This window comes from Giraffa tippelskirchi, chromosome 8 (genome assembly GCF_054371585.1).
Source record: "Giraffa tippelskirchi isolate mGirTip1 chromosome 8, T2T-mGirTip1v1.2.pri, whole genome shotgun sequence".
NCBI classification, from domain to species: domain Eukaryota; kingdom Metazoa; phylum Chordata; class Mammalia; order Artiodactyla; family Giraffidae; genus Giraffa; species Giraffa tippelskirchi.
The window spans coordinates 65,330,433-65,354,878 of NC_137282.1; the positions used below are offsets into that span (position 1 = coordinate 65,330,433).

The window sequence follows — 24,446 nt, forward strand, 5'->3', positions numbered from 1 at the left end:
CCTTGCTGTGGCCAAGTTCCCCCCTTCTCTGAGCACCAGCTTCATCCTCTCGAATGAGGACATCGATTGCTACCTTGGCACGTTACTCTCTTCATCCTGTGAAGACTCATTAGGCTTATCCTACAATTACTAGCTGGCCCGAAGAGATATCTCCTGAATCCAGATTAAGCGGGAGTCTCCCAGGCTCATCTGGCATGTCTTCCCTGAAGTCTGCCAAAACCCACACCCTTGCATTTCCAGGGACTCCCCTTAGCCAGCTGGGCAGAAAACCCAGCATGGTTCAAACAAGCTGACAGACAAGCGGGAGAGGACTCACGGGCAGACGGCCTCCCTCAGGTCTCGGGTGGAGCTCTGGGACCACAGCAGCAACGGGCCATCCCAGCCCCTGGGCTCAGCAGTGCCCTCATTCTCAGGCCGGCGGCTCTGCCCTGAGGGGAGCAGGAAGGTCACCAACTGCCGCAGGCGGACCTCAAGCCCCTCCCACTGCTGGAGCCTGACCTCCCCCGGCCCCACCCCTTCCCCTACCCCAGCAGGACGAGAGCTCGTCTTCCCCTGGCTTCCAACGTGAGGCCCGACCCTGGGCCCCGATTGGGCACTGCCCCAGTCCGGAGCCAATCACAGTGGCCAGGGAGGTGGAACGCACCGATTGGCCAGGGCCAGGTCATGTGACCATGCTCCCCAGGAAACTCAAATATTACCAAGATTCCCTAACAAACCAATGAACGAAATTATCCAGTAAAGGCAAACCGTACTTTTTAATGAGGCCAAAGTGACAGAAAAAAAAAAAAAGCTTCACAATGAACTGCTCAAGGAAGCTACTAAATAAACTTTCAGAAAAGTTAAGTAGTTTTTTTTTTTTTAATAGGGTGACGGAAAGCTATACCTTTCCCATCTATGTGAATTTAGGTTTAAACTAGATTTCCCTTGGCTATTATATAAGACAAAAAAACCCACATCACCCCCTTTCACTTCCCCCACCCCCAAAAAGGGTTTTAGTCTATTGAATTTTTGTGTCCTCAGTTGTGTCTGATTCACGGCAACTCACGAACTCTACACAGCCAGGCTCTTCCGTCCATGGAATTCAGGGCAATTTTTTTCTGTCACAGTAAATGCCCACCCTGGGTGATCCAAAGGCAAGGGCTCAGAGGCTCCTGAGAGACTAACTCCTTTCAGCTGAGCACAGAGCTGGCTCCTCACTGGGATGCCTGTGGCCTGGGGCTCCCAGAGGGGAGAGCAGCACTCGCCCCACCGTGTGGTCACTGCTGGAAGTGCAGGCTGCTCCTCACTCCCCCTTGACAGTGTCCCTGAGGGCAGAACAGTGTGAATCTACTCAAGGTGGAAACGCAAACTCCGATGCAACCAAACTTCCCACAAGGTCTCCAAAACCACTCAGGAACAGGGAATTGGAAACTGCAGGGCATGACATGAATGGAGATGGAGACTTGACACCTTACACCGAGTTCACTTCCAGTTATCCCTAGACAAAGTTTCCATGAAAACTTGTCACAAATCTAGAAGAACAATGAGCAGAAACCGGACACGTGCTTTGAGTCTTCACACACAAAACAAAAAGGCAGCCCACAAAACAACCCAGAGAATACAGTGGACTTTGCAAAATCAAAGATATCTACTGTGGGAAAGACCTCATTACAAAAGCAAAAGACAGGTCATACATCGCGAGACGAATGAGTGGAAACACAAAGCTTCTCAAGGATGTGTCTCCAAACAGACAAAGAACAGCAACACGACAAGCCTGTGAAAACTAGGGAAAGGTCTGAAGGGACAGCAGACTGAGGAAGACACACACAGAGTATCCCGGATGATGTCCAGCACAGAGGGCCTGAAGAAACAACAGTCTAGTTGCACTCCCTCAGGCCTGTGTGACCCTGGATGAGGCCTCTGTTTCCCGGTGGCTCTGAGAGATGGACAGGGAGGAAGGGGAAGAGAAATCACTTGCATTTCTAATACTCACAGCAAAGTCTTCCAATGAGAAGGGAATTATCACCCCCACTGACAATGCCATTCACTGAAGTGATACCCACGAGTCCATCTAACCCAGAAGGGAAGGAAGGACCTGTTCTCACAAAACGGCGAGAGATGGAAGAAGGAAGATCAAGCCCACACCAATCGCTGCAAAGAGAAGCTGTGCTCAGGGCTTGAAAGAATTCCTATTGGGAAAATGATGTCACAGCCCCACAAGGCAATCCACAGCTTCGATGCTATTCCTCCCAAAATGCCAATGCATTTTGGCACCGAACAAAGAATTGCAACAGGGGTTTCGGAAACAGAAAAGAGCCTAAATTGTCAATACAATCCGACGAAAAAGCCCCGATACGGACATCCAAGGTTGTGTGAAAGGAAATTAGACGAGCAAACTAGGATCCTCAGGAGAGTATCAGAGAAGGCGATGGCGACCCACTCCAGTACTCTTGCCTGGAAAGTGCCCTGGACAGAGGAGCCTGGTAGGCTGCAGGCCATGGGGTCGCGCAGAGTCAGACACGACTGAAGTGACTTAGCCGCAGCGGCAGCAGCAGGACAGTATGCTATTGGGAATACAACAACACACACAGATCCAGATCGATGGAATAAAGTTGAGGGTCCAGAAACAAACCCCGGCATCCATGGTCAACTCGTCTCTGACACAGAAGGGGAGAATATCCAAATGGGAACAAGAAAGCCTCTTCAATCAATGTCCATGGGAAAACCAGACAGCTACATCTGAAGAACGCTATTGGTTTTGATCTCACACCACCTCAATATCGGGGAAAACCCTCACCCTAAAGGCTGATGTCATGAGATAGCTAGAAAGAAGCGTAGGTCAAAGGCTCCTTAACATCAGAGTCTCCTTGCCATTTGCTGGGCGGAGGTAGAAATGGGTCTCTTCAAGTAAGGGAAAGAGGGAAACGAAGTACACCAATGGGTTTCCATCCAATGGAACCTCTTCACAACAGAGAAGCTAAGCATTCACAAATGCAAAAGATAGGAAACGGAACATGAGAGACTCCTTGCAAGTGGTGTATCTGAGAAGGGGTTCATATGGAAAGAGACGAAGAATGCACAGCACTCAGATTCCAAGAAACACCACCACCACCCTTGACCCTTCCCCCATGACCAACTCCGACCTAAAGCCTTTCTCTCCCTCTAACCTATCCCTAAAACATAACCCTCATCTAATCATATACATGTGCATTCCTAGCATCCATCCATCCACACACGAGAGAGAAAGAGGAAGACACAGACTGAATCGAGAAAGGAAAAGAGAGGGACACAGCCAGAGAGAGACACGGAACCAAAGAGAGGAAAGGAGTCGATGGCCCAGACTTTTCATCACTCTGTCTCGAAGGTAGAAGCAATGACTGCGCCCATCCACCCCAGAAGGGGGAAAAGGACGGAAGGTTTGGAGAGGAAAAGACAAGAACCCAGGGATCCATTAGAAGCTCAGCCAACCGCATAAGCCGAGCTGGGACACTTGAACAGAATCTCAATGCAAACAGAGGACCAGAAAGTTGGCTACTCTTTTCTATAAGAGAGGGAGACCTTCGAGTCTTCCTTTCGGTGCTCCAATTTGGATGCGGGGTCTCAAAACAGTCAGGAGGGGGAGTGCCTTTTCCTGGGTTCCACGGCACATCCAGGCCTCGTTCTGCCCCATTCTGTGCTGTGTCAGCCCTGGATGGAGTCTTTCTTTCTGAAGTCTCAGCGCACAAGCTCCACGTGATATCGGCCCCAGGTGGAAAGGCATGGAGCTGCTCGTAGGCCGCCAGACCTAGGAAACAGATGGGAGAATGACCCCCTCTCTGCAGATGGAGAGACTGGGGAAACCCTGAGGGGCATATGCTTGTCCAGGGCCACACCACTTATGAGAAGAAGGAGCCTGGTCTGAGAGCAGCGGGGTCCTCGGAGCTCAGGCCCTGGCTGCACCCAGGCCTCCCCAGGGCTGTGGGCTGGGCTGTGTGGCTGTCACTGTGCCTGCACATGGCCTAAGGGGGGTGGTCGAGCAGTCAGAAACCCAGAGATTCCCTTGGGAAGTTTTGGGGAAGGGACCTCAGCACGAACCCCAGGAAATGATGTCACCTGCCGGCAACAGAACCCAACAGAACCCGCAACCCGGGTATCCAGGCCTCCAGAGCGGAGAGGAGCCCCCAGCCAGATCACTTGCTGCCAGGATGTTCTGCTGTTTGCCCCTGCCCAGAGCCCGGGGCCGCAGGAGAGCTCACAGGCAGTGTGCGTGGGCACCCTGTCGACGTTGGCTCAGGGCACCCCCGAGAGGCCTCTGGCCCTTTGCCCGGAGAAACAGAAAGGTAACACGGGGAGCCCCAGGCCGGGCCAGGCCACCTCTCCCATGCCACCCGGAAACACCGGGTCCTTTGCCTGTGTGTGTGGATGCGGGTTTCTCGGGGTGTGTCTCCCTCAAGGAAGCCCAGGCGGATGTGGGGTCAGAAGCCTGCGGACAAGTTGTGTCCACACCCCAGGGGAGAGCAGGCTGGGTGGGATGGGGAGAGTGCGGGCAGCGCCGGCCGCCCAGGCTGACCTCACACCCTCAGGTGGGTCTCTTTCCTCCCGGGTGGGGATGTGAGCAGACACACGTCTCTGACCCTTCTGGGAAGAGAAGTTCGAGCAGGCAGAAGCAGCGGCTCCACTGGCCGGGCCCAGCTCGGAAAACTCCCAGCACGGCTGGCTGACGGTCACTGTCGTTGCAGAGCTTCCCACGTGATGAGGCCGAGGACGGGGACACCCCGTCCACCTCCTGGAGGGAGGGGTCGGAGCACCACCCCCCCGCCCGTGAGGCCCAGTGCAGGCTCCAGGTGAGCGTGCCCACGGAGGCATCAGCCCCACCGGGGGCGAAGCGGAGGCGGGGAAGGCCTGCTGCCGAGACACCGCCCAGGATACACCCGGCGGCCCAGTCTGAGGCTGCCACGGAGCTCAGCACACCCGGCTCCGACCCAGAGTCCCGAGAACCCCGGTCTCTGAGGCAGCAGGAGGACCTGGAGCCCAGCACGCCAGAGCACAGAGGTGAGGACGCTGGGGCTGGTGCACGGGAGTGTGTGGGGAGGGGGTGCTGAGCTACACAGGGACGAGTCCCCGAAAGATGCTGCTGGGCCTGCAGCAAGCGCTGGCCTCACACCCCCACCCCCATCTTGCACACTTCAGTCCCAAAAGACATCCGACGCTGGGTATTCTTTGGGAATCTCTTGGAAGCTTTCTGTCCCGGGATACGCACATGCCAAGGCTGGCCTGTGGGTAAACTTTGCTTCTCCCCCAGCTCTAGCACTGGCCTCCAACTGGAACCAGGCTCCACTTCCCAGACCTGTCCCTACAGAGGTGGTGGCTCCAGGTGCAGGACCCAGGAATCCACCGAGGGCAGATGGAGAACCGAGACTTGCCCTCGCAGAGACACCAGGCCAGCTGGGTACTGGCCAGCACACCGGGCAGATCGGATCTCCGTGCCTGCAGGACCCCCAGCTCCAGGCACTGATGTCCCACCCCCTCAGCGAGAACCTCCACTTCCACGTGCACCTGTACCTGCTCGGGCTTTGGCAGGAGAACCCGAGGCAGAGGAGGAGTCACCGCCTCGGCAGGGAGAGCCTGCCCTGGCTCCCGCGCAACACCCAGACGCCGACGATGACTCACCCGCCCCTGCAGGAAGAACGAGCCCCCGCTCTGGACAGAGACCCAGAGCCCTTGCCGGAAACACCACGTCCAGGGCAGCGGTCGGCTCTGCAGCCTCCATCCCTGTCTGCTCACCGTGGACGCCGGCAACTCGTTCTGCCCCCAGGGGACATGGAGTTCCTTTCCCCTGAACTGCTTTGCATTTGGTTTGTTTCCACCTTTCTGGTGATGTTTTATTGTTTGTATGGTTTCGTGTATTTCTGTTGGTTAAGTTGGGATTAGTAAACTTTTTCATCATTGTTGCAATTTGGGAACACTGTTGTGTAACTCTGGTGATACTGTGTTACCATCACCACTTTGTAGTTGCAGACCCCTTCCATCTTTATGCCCCACCCGCCAACAAAGCCTGGATTCAAGGCAAGCACGCCCTGTTCATCCCTCCCCCCCGATCCTGAACACAATTTCATCTTTTCTTTCGGCATTCCTTCCTATATTCTTGGTGTCCCCAATCAATGCCTCTCAGTGAAATGACTGAAGGAGTTTTTTTCGGACTCTCCACCTACTGTAAGACTCCATTGGAGAGTTCTCATTTTTATGTCCTTTGAAGTAGCCTTTGATAGCTGAAAGGACGGTGTACGTCCTTTCAAGATATCATGTGCCAAACGAAGCCCTTTTGGCAAATGCCATCATTATCTCCAGGCAGGCATTGCTGTTTGAAGGGTGACATCTCAGCCAGAAGGCAGAGGCTGAGCTCCTCTTGTGGCACCAGCTCCCAAAAGAAGCCAAGAAAGGGAGCTGGAACAACAAACCACCCCAACGCCCAGGAAAGCGTTCTTCACGACAGAAGGCTAGAAAATGACCCAACAACCTTGTGGCCCAGAACCCCTCTAGAAAAATCACTGTTCCATAAAAACGAGAAACACATGGGAAGTTCCAAGGAGAGGCAATGCCCATGGCCGGTGTACTTTAGAGACGGCCTGACCGCTCCGGGGAAGACACGCACCGACGGAACCCCTTGGGAAACAGCAGTGATAGTCCTCACCGTCGTAAGGGTTTCCTCTGGGGACAACCTGCCCTGGGCACCACATGAGGGAGCAGACCGGCTTCTCTTCCTCTGCCCCCACACCATTCACTCATGAAGGCAGCTCAGGTGTTCTCATGCCCTGCCTGCCTGCCTGCCTGCCTGGCTCATCCGTGAGCTGTGCCCACCTCCAGGGCAGGACTCCACCTTCTCCTCTCTGTGTACCGTGAATCTGCACACAGTGGGCTTTCAGAACCTTAGGAGACTTGAGCCATTCCCACTCGAGCCAGAACCCTCCCCAGGAAGGAAAACAGCTGTGGAGTCATTTTGGCCCCAGCACTGGTTCCCAAACCCTGGCGGCTCCTATAGCCTCTACGGTGTGAAGAGGGAGGTCCCTTCTGACAGAGCTTTCCGGCTGTCAGATCTAAGCTGTTGTTTCACTGTCAGCTGTGTCTCTTCCGTTGCAGCCAGGTGGGCCACGCTGCTCCAAAGGAGCTCACAAGCTGAGTTGCAAGGGAGGAATTGGGAGGACAGGGATGGCTACAACGTGCTGCAAACTGAGTGAGGGTCCCCACAACCCTCAGCAAAGGTCTGTGGCGTGCAAGTGGGGAGTAGAGGGCCCCCAAGTTCCAAAGGAAGGGAGGTACTCGGGAGCTAAAGCCCTTGGCTGCTGTGGTAGCAGCTGCAGATGGCAGCTCCTCCACAGTGCACTTCGAATGAGGTCATATGAGCGGGACTCGGGAAATGGCTCCGAAATCCAGAGAAAGGGGTCAGGGTATGTGGGAATCCGGCGGGGGTGGGGGGTGGATGAAGGAAGGTGTCCTTCCTCTCTCCAATGCAATTTGGTTTGGTGAGTCTCAAAGCTACCAGATGGCACTTCCCAAGTCAGGCCCCCGCAGGAATCAGGGTGGGCTGCGTGCCTCGGCCCCTGCCACAGGGACAAGCCACACCAGTGGCCTCCCTGAGCTCAAATGGCCGGATCTGGGGGTTCTGTCTGGGTGCACACCTCCTTGCTGTGGCCAAGTTCCCCCCTTCTCTGAGCACCAGCTTCATCCTCTCGAATGAGGACATCGATTGCTACCTTGGCACGTTACTCTCTTCATCCTGTGAAGACTCATTAGGCTTATCCTACAATTACTAGCTGGCCCGAAGAGATATCTCCTGAATCCAGATTAAGCGGGAGTCTCCCAGGCTCATCTGGCATGTCTTCCCTGAAGTCTGCCAAAACCCACACCCTTGCATTTCCAGGGACTCCCCTTAGGCAGCTGGGCAGAAAACCCAGCATGGTTCAAACAAGCTGACAGACAAGCGGGAGAGGACTCACGGGCAGACGGCCTCCCTCAGGTCTCGGGTGGAGCTCTGGGACCACAGCAGCAACGGGCCATCCCAGCCCCTGGGCTCAGCAGTGCCCTCATTCTCAGGCCGGCGGCTCTGCCCTGAGGGGAGCAGGAAGGTCACCAACTGCCGCAGGCGGACCTCAAGCCCCTCCCACTGCTGGAGCCTGACCTCCCCCGGCCCCACCCCTTCCCCTACCCCAGCAGGACGAGAGCTCGTCTTCCCCTGGCTTCCAACGTGAGGCCCGACCCTGGGCCCCGATTGGGCACTGCCCCAGTCCGGAGCCAATCACAGTGGCCAGGGAGGTGGAACGCACCGATTGGCCAGGGCCAGGTCATGTGACCATGCTCCCCAGGAAACTCAAATATTACCAAGATTCCCTAACAAACCAATGAACGAAATTATCCAGTAAAGGCAAACCGTACTTTTTAATGAGGCCAAAGTGACAGAAAAAAAAAAAAAAAAGCTTCACAATGAACTGCTCAAGGAAGCTACTAAATAAACTTTCAGAAAAGTTAAGTAGTATTTTTTTTTTTTTAATAGGGTGACGGAGAGCTATACCTTTCCCATCTATGTGAATTTAGGTTTAAACTAGATTTCCCTTGGCTATTATATAAGACAAAAAAGCCCACATCACCCCCTTTCACTTCCCCCACCCCCAAAAAGGGTTTTAGTCTATTGAATTTTTGTGTCCTCAGTTGTGTCTGATTCATGGCAACTCACGAACTCTACACAGCCAGGCTCTTCCGTCCATGGAATTCAGGGCAATTTTTTTCTGTCACAGTAAATGCCCACCCTGGGTGATCCAAAGGCAAGGGCTCAGAGGATCCTGAGAGACTAACTCCTTTCAGCTGAGCACAAAGCTGGCTCCTCACTGGGATGCCTGTGGCCTGGGGCTCCCAGAGGGGAGAGCAGCACTCGCCCCACCGTGTGGTCACTGCTGGAAGTGCAGGCTGCTCCTCACTCCCCCTTGACAGTGTCCCTGAGGGCAGAACAGTGTGAATCTACTCAAGATGGAAACGCAAACTCCGATGCAACCGAACTTCCCACAAGGTCTCCAAAACCACTCAGGAAGAGGGAATTGGAAACTGCAGGGCATGACATGAATGCAGATGGAGACTTGACACTTTACATCGAGTTCACTTCCAGTTATCCCTAGACAAAGTTTCCATGAAAACTTGTCACAAATCTAGAAGAACAATGAGCAGAAACCGGACACGTGCTTTGAGTCTTCACACACAAAACTAAAAGGCAGTCCACAAAACAACCCAGAGAATACAGTGGACTTTGCAAAATCAAAGATATCTACTGTGGGAAAGACCTCATGACAAAAGCAAAAGACAGGTCATACATCGCGAGATGAATGAGTGGAAACACAAAGCTTCTCAAGGATGTGTCTCCAAACAGACAAAGAACACCAACACAACAAGCCTGTGAAAACTAGGGAAAGGTCTGAAGGGACACCAGACTGAGGAAGACACACACAGAGTATCCCGGATGATGTCCAGCACAGAGGGCCTGAAGAAACAACAGTCTAGTTGCACTCCCTCGGGCCTGTGTGACCCTGGATGAGGCCTCTGTTTCCCGGTGGCTCTGAGAGATGGACAGGGAGGAAGGGGAAGAGAAATCACTTGCATTTCTAATACTCACAGCAAAGTCTTCCAATGAGAAGGGAATTATCACCCCCACTGACAATGCCATTCACTGAAGTGATACCCACGAGTCCATCTAACCCAGAAGGGAAGGAAGGACCTGTTCTCACAAAACGGTGAGAGATGGAAGAAGGAAGATCAAGCCCACACCAATCGCTGCAAAGAGAAGCTGTGCTCAGGGCTTGAAAGAATTCCTATTGGGAAAATGATGTCACAGCCCCACAAGGCAATCCACAGCTTCGATGCTATTCCTCCCAAAATGCCAATGCATTTTCGCACCGAACAAAGAATTGCAACAGGGGTTTCGGAAACAGAAAAGAGCCTAAATTGTCAATACAATCCGACGAAAAAGCCCCGATACGGACATCCAAGGTTGTGTGAAAGGAAATTAGACGAGCAAACTAGGATCCTCAGGAGAGTATCGGAGAAGGCGATGGCGACCCACTCCAGTACTCTTGCCTGGAAAGTGCCCTGGACAGAGGAGCCTGGTAGGCTGCAGGCCATGGGGTCGCGCAGAGTCAGACACGACTGAAGTGACTTAGCCGCAGCGGCAGCAGCAGGACAGTATGCTATTGGGAATACAACAACACACACAGATCCAGATCGATGGAATCAAGTTGAGGGTCCAGAAACAAACCCCGGCATCCATGGTCAACTCGTCTCTGACACAGAAGGGGAGAATATCCAAATGGGAACAAGAAAGCCTCTTCAATCAATGTCCATGGGAAAACCAGACAGCTACATCTGAAGAACGCTATTGGTTTTGATCTCACACCACCTCAATATCGGGGAAAACCCTCACCCTAAAGGCTGATGTCATGAGATAGCTAGAAAGAAGCGTAGGTCAAAGGCTCCTTAACATCAGAGTCTCCTTGCCATTTGCTGGGCGGAGGTAGAAATGGGTCTCTTCAAGTAAGGGAAAGAGGGAAACGAAGTACACCAATGGGTTTCCATCCAATGGAACCTCTTCACAACAGAGAAGCTAAGCATTCACAAATGCAAAAGATAGGAAACGGAACATGAGAGACTCCTTGCAAGTGGTGTATCTGAGAAGGGGTTCATATGGAAAGAGACGAAGAATGCACAGCACTCAGATTCCAAGAAACACCACCACCACCCTTGACCCTTCCCCCATGACCAACTCCGACCTAAAGCCTTTCTCTCCCTCTAACCTATCCCTAAAACATAACCCTCATCTAATCATATACATGTGCATTCCTAGCATCCATCCATCCACACACGAGAGAGAAAGAGGAAGACACAGACTGAATCGAGAAAGGAAAAGAGAGGGACACAGCCAGAGAGAGACACGGAACCAAAGAGAGGAAAGGAGTCGATGGCCCAGACTTTTCATCACTCTGTCTCGAAGGTAGAAGCAATGACAGCGCCCATCCACCCCAGAAGGGGGAAAAGGACGGAAGGTTTGGAGAGGAAAAGACAAGAACCCAGGGATCCATTAGAAGCTCAGCCACCCGCAGAAGCCGAGCTGGGACACTTGAACAGAATCTCAATGCAAACAGAGGACCAGAAACTTGGCTACTCTTTTCTATAAGAGAGGGAGACCTTCGAGTCTTCCTTTCGGTGCTCCAACTTGGATGCGGGGTCTCAAAACAGTCAGGAGGGGGAGTGCCTTTTCCTGGGTTCCACGGCGCATCCAGGCCTCGTTCTGCCCCATTCTGTGCTGTGTCAGCCCTGGATGGAGTCTTTCTTTCTGAAGTCTCAGCGCACAAGCTCCACGTGATATCGGCCCCAGGTGGAAAGGCATGGAGCTGCTCGTAGGCCGCCAGACCTAGGAAACAGATGGGAGAATGACCCCCTCTCTGCAGATGGAGAGACTGGGGAAACCCTGAGGGGCATATGCTTGTCCAGGGCCACACCACTTATGAGAAGAAGGAGCCTGGTCTGAGAGCAGCGGGGTCCTCGGAGCTCAGGCCCTGGCTGCACCCAGGCCTCCCCAGGGCTGTGGGCTGGGCTGTGTGGCTGTCACTGTGCCTGCACATGGCCTAAGGGGGGTGGTCGAGCAGTCAGAAACCCAGAGATTCCCTTGGGAAGTTTTGGGGAAGGGACCTCAGCACGAACCCCAGGAAATGATGTCACCTGCCGGCAACAGAACCCAACAGAACCCGCAACCCGGGTATCCAGGCCTCCAGAGCGGAGAGGAGCCCCCAGCCAGATCACTTGCTGCCAGGATGTTCTGCTGTTTGCCCCTGCCCAGAGCCCGGGGCCGCAGGAGAGCTCACAGGCAGTGTGCGTGGGCACCCTGTCGACGTTGGCTCAGGGCACCCCCGAGAGGCCTCTGGCCCTTTGCCCGGAGAAACAGAAAGGTAACACGGGGAGCCCCAGGCCGGGCCAGGCCACCTCTCCCATGCCACCCGGAAACACCGGGTCCTTTGCCTGTGTGTGTGGATGCGGGTTTCTCGGGGTGTGTCTCCCTCAAGGAAGCCCAGGCGGATGTGGGGTCAGAAGCCTGCGGACAAGTTGTGTCCACACCCCAGGGGAGAGCAGGCTGGGTGGGATGGGGAGAGTGCGGGCAGCGCCGGCCGCCCAGGCTGACCTCACACCCTCAGGTGGGTCTCTTTCCTCCCGGGTGGGGATGTGAGCAGACACACGTCTCTGACCCTTCTGGGAAGAGAAGTTCGAGCAGGCAGAAGCAGCGGCTCCACTGGCCGGGCCCAGCTCGGAAAACTCCCAGCACGGCTGGCTGACGGTCACTGTCGTTGCAGAGCTTCCCACGTGATGAGGCCGAGGACGGGGACACCCCGTCCACCTCCTGGAGGGAGGGGTCGGAGCACCACCCCCCCGCCCGTGAGGCCCAGTGCAGGCTCCAGGTGAGCGTGCCCACGGAGGCATCAGCCCCACCGGGGGCGAAGCGGAGGCGGGGAAGGCCTGCTGCCGAGACACCGCCCAGGATACACCCGGCGGCCCAGTCTGAGGCTGCCACGGAGCTCAGCACACCCGGCTCCGACCCAGAGTCCCGAGAACCCCGGCCTCTGAGGCAGCAGGAGGACCTGGAGCCCAGCACGCCAGAGCACAGAGGTGAGGACGCTGGGGCTGGTGCACGGGAGTGTGTGGGGAGGGGGTGCTGAGCTACACAGGGACGAGTCCCCGAAAGATGCTGCTGGGCCTGCAGCAAGCGCTGGCCTCACACCCCCACCCCCATCTTGCACACTTCAGTCCCAAAAGACATCCGACGCTGGGTATTCTTTGGGAATCTCTTGGAAGCATTCTGTCCCGGGATACGCACATGCCAAGGCTGGCCTGTGGGTAAACTTTGCTTCTCCCCCAGCTCTAGCACTGGCCTCCAACTGGAACCAGGCTCCACTTCCCAGACCTGTCCCTACAGAGGTGGTGGCTCCAGGTGCAGGACCCAGGAATCCACCGAGGGCAGATGGAGAACCGAGACTTGCCCTCGCAGAGACACCAGGCCAGCTGGGTACTGGCCAGCACACCAGGCAGATCGGATCTCCGTGCCTGCAGGACCCCCAGCTCCAGGCACTGATGTCCCACCCCCTCAGCGAGAACCTCCACTTCCACGTGCACCTGTACCTGCTCGGGCTTTGGCAGGAGAACCCGAGGCAGAGGAGGAGTCACCGCCTCGGCAGGGAGAGCCTGCCCTGGCTCCCGCGCAACACCCAGACGCCGACGATGACTCACCCGCCCCTGCAGGAAGAACGAGCCCCCGCTCTGGACAGAGACCCAGAGCCCTTGCCGGAAACACCACGTCCAGGGCAGCGGTCGGCTCTGCAGCCTCCATCCCTGTCTGCTCACCGTGGACGCCGGCAACTCGTTCTGCCCCCAGGGGACATGGAGTTCCTTTCCCCTGAACTGCTTTGCATTTGGTTTGTTTCCACCTTTCTGGTGATGTTTTATTGTTTGTATGGTTTCGTGTATTTCTGTTGGTTAAGTTGGGATTAGTAAACTTTTTCATCATTGTTGCAATTTGGGAACACTGTTGTGTAACTCTGGTGATACTGTGTTACCATCACCACTTTGTAGTTGCAGACCCCTTCCATCTTTATGCCCCACCCGCCAACAAAGCCTGGATTCAAGGCAAGCACGCCCTGTTCATCCCTCCCCCCCGATCCTGAACACAATTTCATCTTTTCTTTCTGCATTCCTTCCTATATTCTTGGTGTCCCCAATCAATGCCTCTCAGTGAAATGACTGAAGGAGTTTTTTTCGGACTCTCCACCTACTGTAAGACTCCATTGGAGAGTTCTCATTTTTATGTCCTTTGAAGTAGCCTTTGATAGCTGAAAGGACGGTGTACGTCCTTTCAAGATATCATGTGCCAAACGAAGCCCTTTTGGCAAATGCCATCATTATCTCCAGGCAGGCATTGCTGTTTGAAGGGTGACATCTCAGCCAGAAGGCAGAGGCTGAGCTCCTCTTGTTGCACCAGCTCCCAAAAGAAGCCAAGAAAGGGAGCTGGAACAACAAACCACCCCAACGCCCAGGAAAGCGTTCTTCACGACAGAAGGCTAGAAAATGACCCAACAACCTTGTGGCCCAGAACCCCTCTAGAAAAATCACTGTTCCATAAAAACGAGAAACACATGGGAAGTTCCAAGGAGAGGCAATGCCCATGGCCAGTGTACTTTAGAGACGGCCTGACCGCTCCGGGGAAGACACGCACCGACGGAACCCCTTGGGAAACAGCAGTGATAGTCCTCACCGTCGTAAGGGTTTCCTCTGGGGACAACCTGCCCTGGGCACCACATGAGGGAGCAGACCGGCTTCTCTTCCTCTGCCCCCACACCATTCACTCATGAAGGCAGCTCAGGTGTTCTCATGCCCTGCCTGCCTGCCTGCCTGCCTGGCTCATCCGTGAGCTGTGCCCACCTCCAGGGCAGGACTCCACCTTCTCCTCTCTGTGTACCGTGAATCTGCACACAGTGGGCTTTCAGAACCTTAGGAGACTTGAGCCATTCCCACTCGAGCCAGAACCCTCCCCAGGAAGGAAAACAGCTGTGGAGTCATTTTGGCCCCAGCACTGGTTCCCAAACCCTGGCGGCTCCTACAGCCTCTACGGTGTGAAGAGGGAGGTCCCTTTTGACAGAGCTTTCCGGCTGTCAGATCTAAGCTGTTGTTTCACTGTCAGCTGTGTCTCTTCCGTTGCAGCCAGGTGGGCCACGCTGCTCCAAAGGAGCTCACAAGCTGAGTTGCAAGGGAGGAATTGAGAGGACAGGGATGGCTACAACGTGCTGCAAACTGAGTGAGGGTCCCCACAATCCTCAGCAAAGGTCTGTGGCGTGCAAGTGGGGAGTAGAGGGCCCCCAAGTTCCAAAGGAAGGGAGGTACTCGGGAGCTAAAGCCCTTGGCTGCTGTGGTAGCAGCTGCAGATGGCAGCTCGTCCACAGTGCACTTCGAATGAGGTCATATGAGCGGGACTCGGGAAATGGCTCCGAAATCCAGAGAAAGGGGTCAGGGTATGTGGGAATCCGGCGGGGGTGGGGGGTGGATGAAGGAAGGTGTCCTTCCTCTCTCCAATGCAATTTGGTTTGGTGAGTCTCAAAGCTACCAGATGGCACTTCCCAAGTCAGGCCCCCGCAGGAATCAGGGTGGGCTGCGTGCCTCGGCCCCTGCCACAGGGACAAGCCACACCAGTGGCCTCCCTGAGCTCAAATGGCCGGATCTGGGGGTTCTGTCTGGGTGCACACCTCCTTGCTGTGGCCAAGTTCCCCCCTTCTCTGAGCACCAGCTTCATCCTCTCGAATGAGGACATCGATTGCTACCTTGGCACGTTACTCTCTTCATCCTGTGAAGACTCATTAGGCTTATCCTACAATTACTAGCTGGCCCGAAGAGATATCTCCTGAATCCAGATTAAGCGGGAGTCTCCCAGGCTCATCTGGCATGTCTTCCCTGAAGTCTGCCAAAACCCACACCCTTGCATTTCCAGGGACTCCCCTTAGCCAGCTGGGCAGAAAACCCAGCATGGTTCAAACAAGCTGACAGACAAGCGGGAGAGGACTCACGGGCAGACGGCCTCCCTCAGGTCTCGGGTGGAGCTCTGGGACCACAGCAGCAACGGGCCATCCCAGCCCCTGGGCTCAGCAGTGCCCTCATTCTCAGGCCGGCGGCTCTGCCCTGAGGGGAGCAGGAAGGTCACCAACTGCCGCAGGCGGACCTCAAGCCCCTCCCACTGCTGGAGCCTGACCTCCCCCGGCCCCACCCCTTCCCCTACCCCAGCAGGACGAGAGCTCGTCTTCCCCTGGCTTCCAACGTGAGGCCCGACCCTGGGCCCCGATTGGGCACTGCCCCAGTCCGGAGCCAATCACAGTGGCCAGGGAGGTGGAACGCACCGATTGGCCAGGGCCAGGTCATGTGACCATGCTCCCCAGGAAACTCAAATATTACCAAGATTCCCTAACAAACCAATGAACGAAATTATCCAGTAAAGGCAAACCGTACTTTTTAATGAGGCCAAAGTGACAGAAAAAAAAAAAAGCTTCACAATGAACTGCTCAAGGAAGCTACTAAATAAACTTTCAGAAAAGTTAAGTAGTTTTTTTTTTTTTAATAGGGTGACGGAGAGCTATACCTTTCCCATCTATGTGAATTTAGGTTTAAACTAGATTTCCCTTGGCTATTATATAAGACAAAAAAGCCCACATCACCCCCTTTCACTTCCCCCACCCCCAAAAAGGGTTTTAGTCTATTGAATTTTTGTGTCCTCAGTTGTGTCTGATTCACGGCAACTCACGAACTCTACACAGCCAGGCTCTTCCGTCCATGGAATTCAGGGCAATTTTTTTCTGTCACAGTAAATGCCCACCCTGGGTGATCCAAAGGCAAGGGCTCAGAGGATCCTGAGAGACTAACTCCTTTCAGCTGAGCACAAAGCTGGCTCCTCACTGGGATGCCTGTGGCCTGGGGCTCCCAGAGGGGAGAGCAGCACTCGCCCCACCGTGTGGTCACTGCTGGAAGTGCAGGCTGCTCCTCACTCCCCCTTGACAGTGTCCCTGAGGGCAGAACAGTGTGAATCTACTCAAGATGGAAACGCAAACTCCGATGCAACCGAACTTCCCACAAGGTCTCCAAAACCACTCAGGAAGAGGGAATTGGAAACTGCAGGGCATGACATGAATGCAGATGGAGACTTGACACTTTACATCGAGTTCACTTCCAGTTATCCCTAGACAAAGTTTCCATGAAAACTTGTCACAAATCTAGAAGAACAATGAGCAGAAACCGGACACGTGCTTTGAGTCTTCACACACAAAACTAAAAGGCAGTCCACAAAACAACCCAGAGAATACAGTGGACTTTGCAAAATCAAAGATATCTACTGTGGGAAAGACCTCATGACAAAAGCAAAAGACAGGTCATACATCGCGAGATGAATGAGTGGAAACACAAAGCTTCTCAAGGATGTGTCTCCAAACAGACAAAGAACACCAACACAACAAGCCTGTGAAAACTAGGGAAAGGTCTGAAGGGACACCAGACTGAGGAAGACACACACAGAGTATCCCGGATGATGTCCAGCACAGAGGGCCTGAAGAAACAACAGTCTAGTTGCACTCCCTCGGGCCTGTGTGACCCTGGATGAGGCCTCTGTTTCCCGGTGGCTCTGAGAGATGGACAGGGAGGAAGGGGAAGAGAAATCACTTGCATTTCTAATACTCACAGCAAAGTCTTCCAATGAGAAGGGAATTATCACCCCCACTGACAATGCCATTCACTGAAGTGATACCCACGAGTCCATCTAACCCAGAAGGGAAGGAAGGACCTGTTCTCACAAAACGGTGAGAGATGGAAGAAGGAAGATCAAGCCCACACCAATCGCTGCAAAGAGAAGCTGTGCTCAGGGCTTGAAAGAATTCCTATTGGGAAAATGATGTCACAGCCCCACAAGGCAATCCACAGCTTCGATGCTATTCCTCCCAAAATGCCAATGCATTTTCGCACCGAACAAAGAATTGCAACAGGGGTTTCGGAAACAGAAAAGAGCCTAAATTGTCAATACAATCCGACGAAAAAGCCCCGATACGGACATCCAAGGTTGTGTGAAAGGAAATTAGACGAGCAAACTAGGATCCTCAGGAGAGTATCGGAGAAGGCGATGGCGACCCACTCCAGTACTCTTGCCTGGAAAGTGCCCTGGACAGAGGAGCCTGGTAGGCTGCAGGCCATGGGGTCGCGCAGAGTCAGACACGACTGAAGTGACTTAGCCGCAGCGGCAGCAGCAGGACAGTATGCTATTGGGAATACAACAACACACACAGATCCAGATCGATGGAATCAAGTTGAGGGTCCAGAAACAAACCCCGGCATCCATGGTCAACTCGTCTCTGACACAGAAGGGGAGAATATCCAAATGGGAACAAGAAAGCCTCTTCAATCAATGTCCATGGGAAAACCAGACAGCTACATCTGAAGAACGCTATTGGTTTTGATCTCACACCACCTCAATATCGGGGAAAACCCTCACCCTAAAGGCTGATGTCATGAGATAGCTAGAAAGAAGCGTAGGTCAAAGGCTCCTTAACATCAGAGTCTCCTTGCCATTTGCTGGGCGGAGGTAGAAATGGGTCTCTTCAAGTAAGGGAAAGAGGGAAACGAAGTACACCAATGGGTTTCCATCCAATGGAACCTCTTCACAACAGAGAAGCTAAGCATTCACAAATGCAAAAGATAGGAAACGGAACATGAGAGACTCCTTGCAAGTGGTGTATCTGAGAAGGGGTTCATATGGAAAGAGACGAAGAATGCACAGCACTCAGATTCCAAGAAACACCACCACCACCCTTGACCCTTCCCCCATGACCAACTCCGACCTAAAGCCTTTCTCTCCCTCTAACCTATCCCTAAAACATAACCCTCATCTAATCATATACATGTGCATTCCTAGCATCCATCCATCCACACACGAGAGAGAAAGAGGAAGACACAGACTGAATCGAGAAAGGAAAAGAGAGGGACACAGCCAGAGAGAGACACGGAACCAAAGAGAGGAAAGGAGTCGATGGCCCAGACTTTTCATCACTCTGTCTCGAAGGTAGAAGCAATGACAGCGCCCATCCACCCCAGAAGGGGGAAAAGGACGGAAGGTTTGGAGAGGAAAAGACAAGAACCCAGGGATCCATTAGAAGCTCAGCCACCCGCAGAAGCCGAGCTGGGACACTTGAACAGAATCTCAATGGAAACAGAGGACCAGAAACTTGGCTACTCTTTTCTATAAGAGAGGGAGACCTTCGAGTCTTCCTTTCGGTGCTCCAATTTGGATGCGGGGTCTCAAAACAGTCAGGAGGGGGAGTGCCTTTTCCTGGGTTCCACGGCGCATCCAGGCCTCGTTCTGCCCCATTCTGTGCTGTGTCAGCCCTGGATGGAGTCTTTCTTTCTGAAGTCTCAGCGCACAAGCTCCACGTGATATCGGCCCCAGGTGGAAAGGCATGGAGCTGCTCGTAGGCCGCCAGACCTAGGAAACAGATGGGAGAATGACCCCCTCTCTGCAGATGGAGAGACTGGGGAAACCCTGAGGGGCATATGCTTGTCCAGGGCCACACCACTTATGAGAAGAAGGAGCCTGGTCTGAGAGCAGCGGGGTCCTCGGAGCTCAGGCCCTGGCTGCACCCAGGCCTCCCCAGGGCTGTGGGCTGGGCTGTGTGGCTGTCACTGTGCCTGCACATGGCCTAAGGGGGGTGGTCGAGCAGTCAGAAACCCAGAGATTCCCTTGGGAAGTTTTGGGGAAGGGACCTCAGCACGAACCCCAGGAAATGATGTCACCTGCCGGCAACAGAACCCAACAGAACCCGCAACCCGGGTATCCAGGCCTCCAGAGCGGAGAGGAGCCCCCAGCCAGATCACTTGCTGCCAGGATGTTCTGCTGTTTGCCCCTGCCCAGAGCCCGGGGCCGCAGGAGAGCTCACAGGCAGTGTGCGTGGGCACCCTGTCGACGTTGGCTCAGGGCACCCCCGAGAGGCCTCTGGCCCTTTGCCCGGAGAAACAGAAAGGTAACACGGGGAGCCCCAGGCCGGGCCAGGCCACCTCTCCCATGCCACCCGGAAACACCGGGTCCTTTGCCTGTGTGTGTGGATGCGGGTTTCTCGGGGTGTGTCTCCCTCAAGGAAGCCCAGGCGGATGTGGGGTCAGAAGCCTGCGGACAAGTTGTGTCCACACCCCAGGGGAGAGCAGGCTGGGTGGGATGGGGAGAGTGCGGGCAGCGCCGGCCACCCAGGCTGACCTCACACCCTCAGGTGGGTCTCTTTCCTCCCGGGTGGGGATGTGAGCAGACACACGTCTCTGACCCTTCTGGGAAGAGAAGTTCGAGCAGGCAGAAGCAGCGGCTCCACTGGCCGGGCCCAGCTCGGAAAACTCCCAGCACGGCTGGCTGATGGTCACTGTCGTTGCAGAGCTTCCCACGTGATGAGGCCGAGGACGGGGACACCCCGTCCACCTCCTGGAGGGAGGGGTCGGAGCACCACCCCCCCGCCCGTGAGGCCCAGTGCAGGCTCCAGGTGAGCGTGCCCACGGAGGCATCAGCCCCACCGGGGGCGAAGCGGAGGCGGGGAAGGCCTGCTGCCGAGACACCGCCCAGGATACACCCGGCGGCCCAGTCTGAGGCTGCCACGGAGCTCAGCACACCCGGCTCCGACCCAGAGTCCCGAGAACCCCGGCCTCTGAGGCAGCAGGAGGACCTGGAGCCCAGCACGCCAGAGCACAGAGGTGAGGACGCTGGGGCTGGTGCACGGGAGTGTGTGGGGAGGGGGTGCTGAGCTACACAGGGACGAGTCCCCGAAAGATGCTGCTGGGCCTGCAGCAAGCGCTGGCCTCACACCCCCACCCCCATCTTGCACACTTCAGTCCCAAAAGACATCCGACGCTGGGTATTCTTTGGGAATCTCTTGGAAGCTTTCTGTCCCGGGATACGCACATGCCAAGGCTGGCCTGTGGGTAAACTTTGCTTCTCCCCCAGCTCTAGCACTGGCCTCCAACTGGAACCAGGCTCCACTTCCCAGACCTGTCCCTACAGAGGTGGTGGCTCCAGGTGCAGGACCCAGGAATCCACCGAGGGCAGATGGAGAACCGAGACTTGCCCTCGCAGAGACACCAGGCCAGCTGGGTACTGGCCAGCACACCAGGCAGATCGGATCTCCGTGCCTGCAGGACCCCCAGCTCCAGGCACTGATGTCCCACCCCCTCAGCGAGAACCTCCACTTCCACGTGCACCTGTACCTGCTCGGGCTTTGGCAGGAGAACCCGAGGCAGAGGAGGAGTCACCGCCTCGGCAGGGAGAGCCTGCCCTGGCTCCCGCGCAACACCCAGACGCCGACGATGACTCACCCGCCCCTGCAGGAAGAACGAGCCCCCGCTCTGGACAGAGACCCAGAGCCCTTGCCGGAAACACCACGTCCAGGGCAGCGGTCGGCTCTGCAGCCTCCATCCCTGTCTGCTCACCGTGGACGCCGGCAACTCGTTCTGCCCCCAGGGGACATGGAGTTCCTTTCCCCTGAACTGCTTTGCATTTGGTTTGTTTCCACCTTTCTGGTGATGTTTTATTGTTTGTATGGTTTCGTGTATTTCTGTTGGTTAAGTTGGGATTAGTAAACTTTTTCATCATTGTTGCAATTTGGGAACACTGTTGTGTAACTCTGGTGATACTGTGTTACCATCACCACTTTGTAGTTGCAGACCCCTTCCATCTTTATGCCCCACCCGCCAACAAAGCCTGGATTCAAGGCAAGCACGCCCTGTTCATCCCTCCCCCCCGATCCTGAACACAATTTCATCTTTTCTTTCTGCATTCCTTCCTATATTCTTGGTGTCCCCAATCAATGCCTCTCAGTGAAATGACTGAAGGAGTTTTTTTCGGACTCTCCACCTACTGTAAGACTCCATTGGAGAGTTCTCATTTTTATGTCCTTTGAAGTAGCCTTTGATAGCTGAAAGGACGGTGTACGTCCTTTCAAGATATCATGTGCCAAACGAAGCCCTTTTGGCAAATGCCATCATTATCTCCAGGCAGGCATTGCTGTTTGAAGGGTGACATCTCAGCCAGAAGGCAGAGGCTGAGCTCCTCTTGTTGCACCAGCTCCCAAAAGAAGCCAAGAAAGGGAGCTGGAACAACAAACCACCCCAACGCCCAGGAAAGCGTTCTTCACGACAGAAGGCTAGAAAATGACCCAACAACCTTGTGGCCCAGAACCCCTCTAGAAAAATCACTGTTCCATAAAAACGAGAAACACATGGGAAGTTCCAAGGAGAGGCAATGCCCATGGCCGGTGTACTTTAGAGACGGCCTGACCGCTCCGGGGAAGACACGCACCGACGGAACCCCTTGGGAAACAGCAGTGATAGTCCTCACCGTCGTAAGGGTTTCCTCTGGGGACAACCTGCCCTGGGCACCACATGAGGGAGCAGACCGGCTTCTCTTCCTCTGCCCCCACACCATTCACTCATGAAGGCAGCTCAGGTGTTCTCATGCCCTGCCTGCCTGCCTGCCTGCCTGGCTCATCCGTGAGCTGTGCCCACCTCCAGGGCAGGACTCCACCTTCTCCTCTCTGTGTACCGTGAATCTGCACACAGTGGGCTTTCAGAACCTTAGGAGACTTGAGCCATTCCCACTCGAGCCAGAACCCTCCCCAGGAAGGAAAACAGCTGTGGAGTCATTTTGGCCCCAGCACTGGTTCCCAAACCCTGGCGGCTCCTACAGCCTCTACGGTGTGAAGAGGGAGGTCCCTTTTGACAGAGCTTTCCGGCTGTCAGATCTAAGCTGTTGTTTCACTGTCAGCTGTGTCTCTTCCGTTGCAGCCAGGTGGGCCACGCTGCTCCAAAGGAGCTCACAAGCTGAGTTGCAAGGGAGGAATTGAGAGGACAGGGATGGCTAAAACGTGCTGCAAACTGAGTGAGGGTCCCCACAATCCTCAGCAAAGGTCTGTGGCGTGCAAGTGGGGAGTAGAGGGCCCCCAAGTTCCAAAGGAAGGGAGGTACTTGGGAGCTAAAGCCCTTGGCTGCTGTGGTAGCAGCTGCAGATGGCAGCTCGTCCACAGTGCACTTCGAATGAGGTCATATGAGCGGGACTCGGGAAATGGCTCCGAAATCCAGAGAAAGGGGTCAGGGTATGTGGGAATCCGGCGGGGGTGGGGGATGGATGAAGGAAGGTGTCCTTCCTCTCTCCAATGCAATTTGGTTTGGTGAGTCTCAAAGCTACCAGATGGCACTTCCCAAGTCAGGCCCCCGCAGGAATCAGGGTGGGCTGCGTGCCTCGGCCCCTGCCACAGGGACAAGCCACACCAGTGGCCTCCCTGAGCTCAAATGGCCGGATCTGGGGGTTCTGTCTGGGTGCACACCTCCTTGCTGTGGCCAAGTTCCCCCCTTCTCTGAGCACCAGCTTCATCCTCTCGAATGAGGACATCGATTGCTACCTTGGCACGTTACTCTCTTCATCCTGTGAAGACTCATTAGGCTTATCCTACAATTACTAGCTGGCCCGAAGAGATATCTCCTGAATCCAGATTAAGCGGGAGTCTCCCAGGCTCATCTGGCATGTCTTCCCTGAAGTCTGCCAAAACCCACACCCTTGCATTTCCAGGGACTCCCCTTAGCCAGCTGGGCAGAAAACCCAGCATGGTTCAAACAAGCTGACAGACAAGCGGGAGAGGACTCACGGGCAGACGGCCTCCCTCAGGTCTCGGGTGGAGCTCTGGGACCACAGCAGCAACGGGCCATCCCAGCCCCTGGGCTCAGCAGTGCCCTCATTCTCAGGCCGGCGGCTCTGCCCTGAGGGGAGCAGGAAGGTCACCAACTGCCGCAGGCGGACCTCAAGCCCCTCCCACTGCTGGAGCCTGACCTCCCCCGGCCCCACCCCTTCCCCTACCCCAGCAGGACGAGAGCTCGTCTTCCCCTGGCTTCCAACGTGAGGCCCGACCCTGGGCCCCGATTGGGCACTGCCCCAGTCCGGAGCCAATCACAGTGGCCAGGGAGGTGGAACGCACCGATTGGCCAGGGCCAGGTCATGTGACCATGCTCCCCAGGAAACTCAAATATTACCAAGATTCCCTAACAAACCAATGAACGAAATTATCCAGTAAAGGCAAACCGTACTTTTTAATGAGGCCAAAGTGACAGAAAAAAAAAAAAAGCTTCACAATGAACTGCTCAAGGAAGCTACTAAATAAACTTTCAGAAAAGTTAAGTAGTTTTTTTTTTTTTAATAGGGTGACGGAAAGCTATACCTTTCCCATCTATGTGAATTTAGGTTTAAACTAGATTTCCCTTGGCTATTATATAAGACAAAAAAACCCACATCACCCCCTTTCACTTCCCCCACCCCCAAAAAGGGTTTTAGTCTATTGAATTTTTGTGTCCTCAGTTGTGTCTGATTCACGGCAACTCACGAACTCTACACAGCCAGGCTCTTCCGTCCATGGAATTCAGGGCAATTTTTTTCTGTCACAGTAAATGCCCACCCTGGGTGATTCAAAGGCAAGGGCTCAGAGGCTCCTGAGAGACTAACTCCTTTCAGCTGAGCACAGAGCTGGCTCCTCACTGGGATGCCTGTGGCCTGGGGCTCCCAGAGGGGAGAGCAGCACTCGCCCCACCGTGTGGTCACTGCTGGAAGTGCAGGCTGCTCCTCACTCCCCCTTGACAGTGTCCCTGAGGGCAGAACAGTGTGAATCTACTCAAGGTGGAAACGCAAACTCCGATGCAACCAAACTTCCCACAAGGTCTCCAAAACCACTCAGGAACAGGGAATTGGAAACTGCAGGGCATGACATGAATGGAGATGGAGACTTGACACCTTACACCGAGTTCACTTCCAGTTATCCCTAGACAAAGTTTCCATGAAAACTTGTCACAAATCTAGAAGAACAATGAGCAGAAAC

The 24,446-nt window shown here is 54.8% G+C and overlaps 2 protein-coding genes and 1 long non-coding RNA gene across 3 annotated transcripts; 2 read left to right on the forward strand and 1 right to left on the reverse strand.

Annotated features, from left to right (window-relative positions):
* Positions 1 to 739: 739 nt before the first annotated feature.
* Positions 740 to 23,515, reverse strand: LOC145517956 (uncharacterized). The gene is made up of 7 exons (XR_014062442.1): positions 23,438 to 23,515; positions 23,229 to 23,340; positions 18,814 to 19,039; positions 15,594 to 15,705; positions 11,179 to 11,404; positions 7,953 to 8,064; positions 740 to 3,763 (listed from the first exon to the last, which is right to left on the reverse strand). It is a non-coding gene; the product is annotated as an uncharacterized LOC145517956 (long non-coding RNA).
* LOC145517940 (uncharacterized) lies at positions 11,770 to 13,554 on the forward strand. Its single transcript, XM_081521280.1, has 3 exons — positions 11,770 to 11,939; positions 12,339 to 12,651; positions 12,902 to 13,554. The coding sequence occupies exons 1-3, from the start codon at positions 11,805 to 11,807 to the stop codon at positions 13,528 to 13,530; spliced, it is 1,077 nt and encodes a 358-aa protein (XP_081377406.1). The 5' UTR covers positions 11,770 to 11,804; the 3' UTR covers positions 13,531 to 13,554.
* Positions 19,405 to 21,199, forward strand: LOC145517943 (uncharacterized). The gene is made up of 3 exons (XM_081521284.1): positions 19,405 to 19,574; positions 19,974 to 20,286; positions 20,537 to 21,199. Exons 1-3 carry the CDS (start codon positions 19,440 to 19,442, stop codon positions 21,163 to 21,165), a joined length of 1,077 nt encoding a protein of 358 aa, XP_081377410.1. The 5' UTR covers positions 19,405 to 19,439; the 3' UTR covers positions 21,166 to 21,199.
* Positions 23,516 to 24,446: the final 931 nt, after the last annotated feature.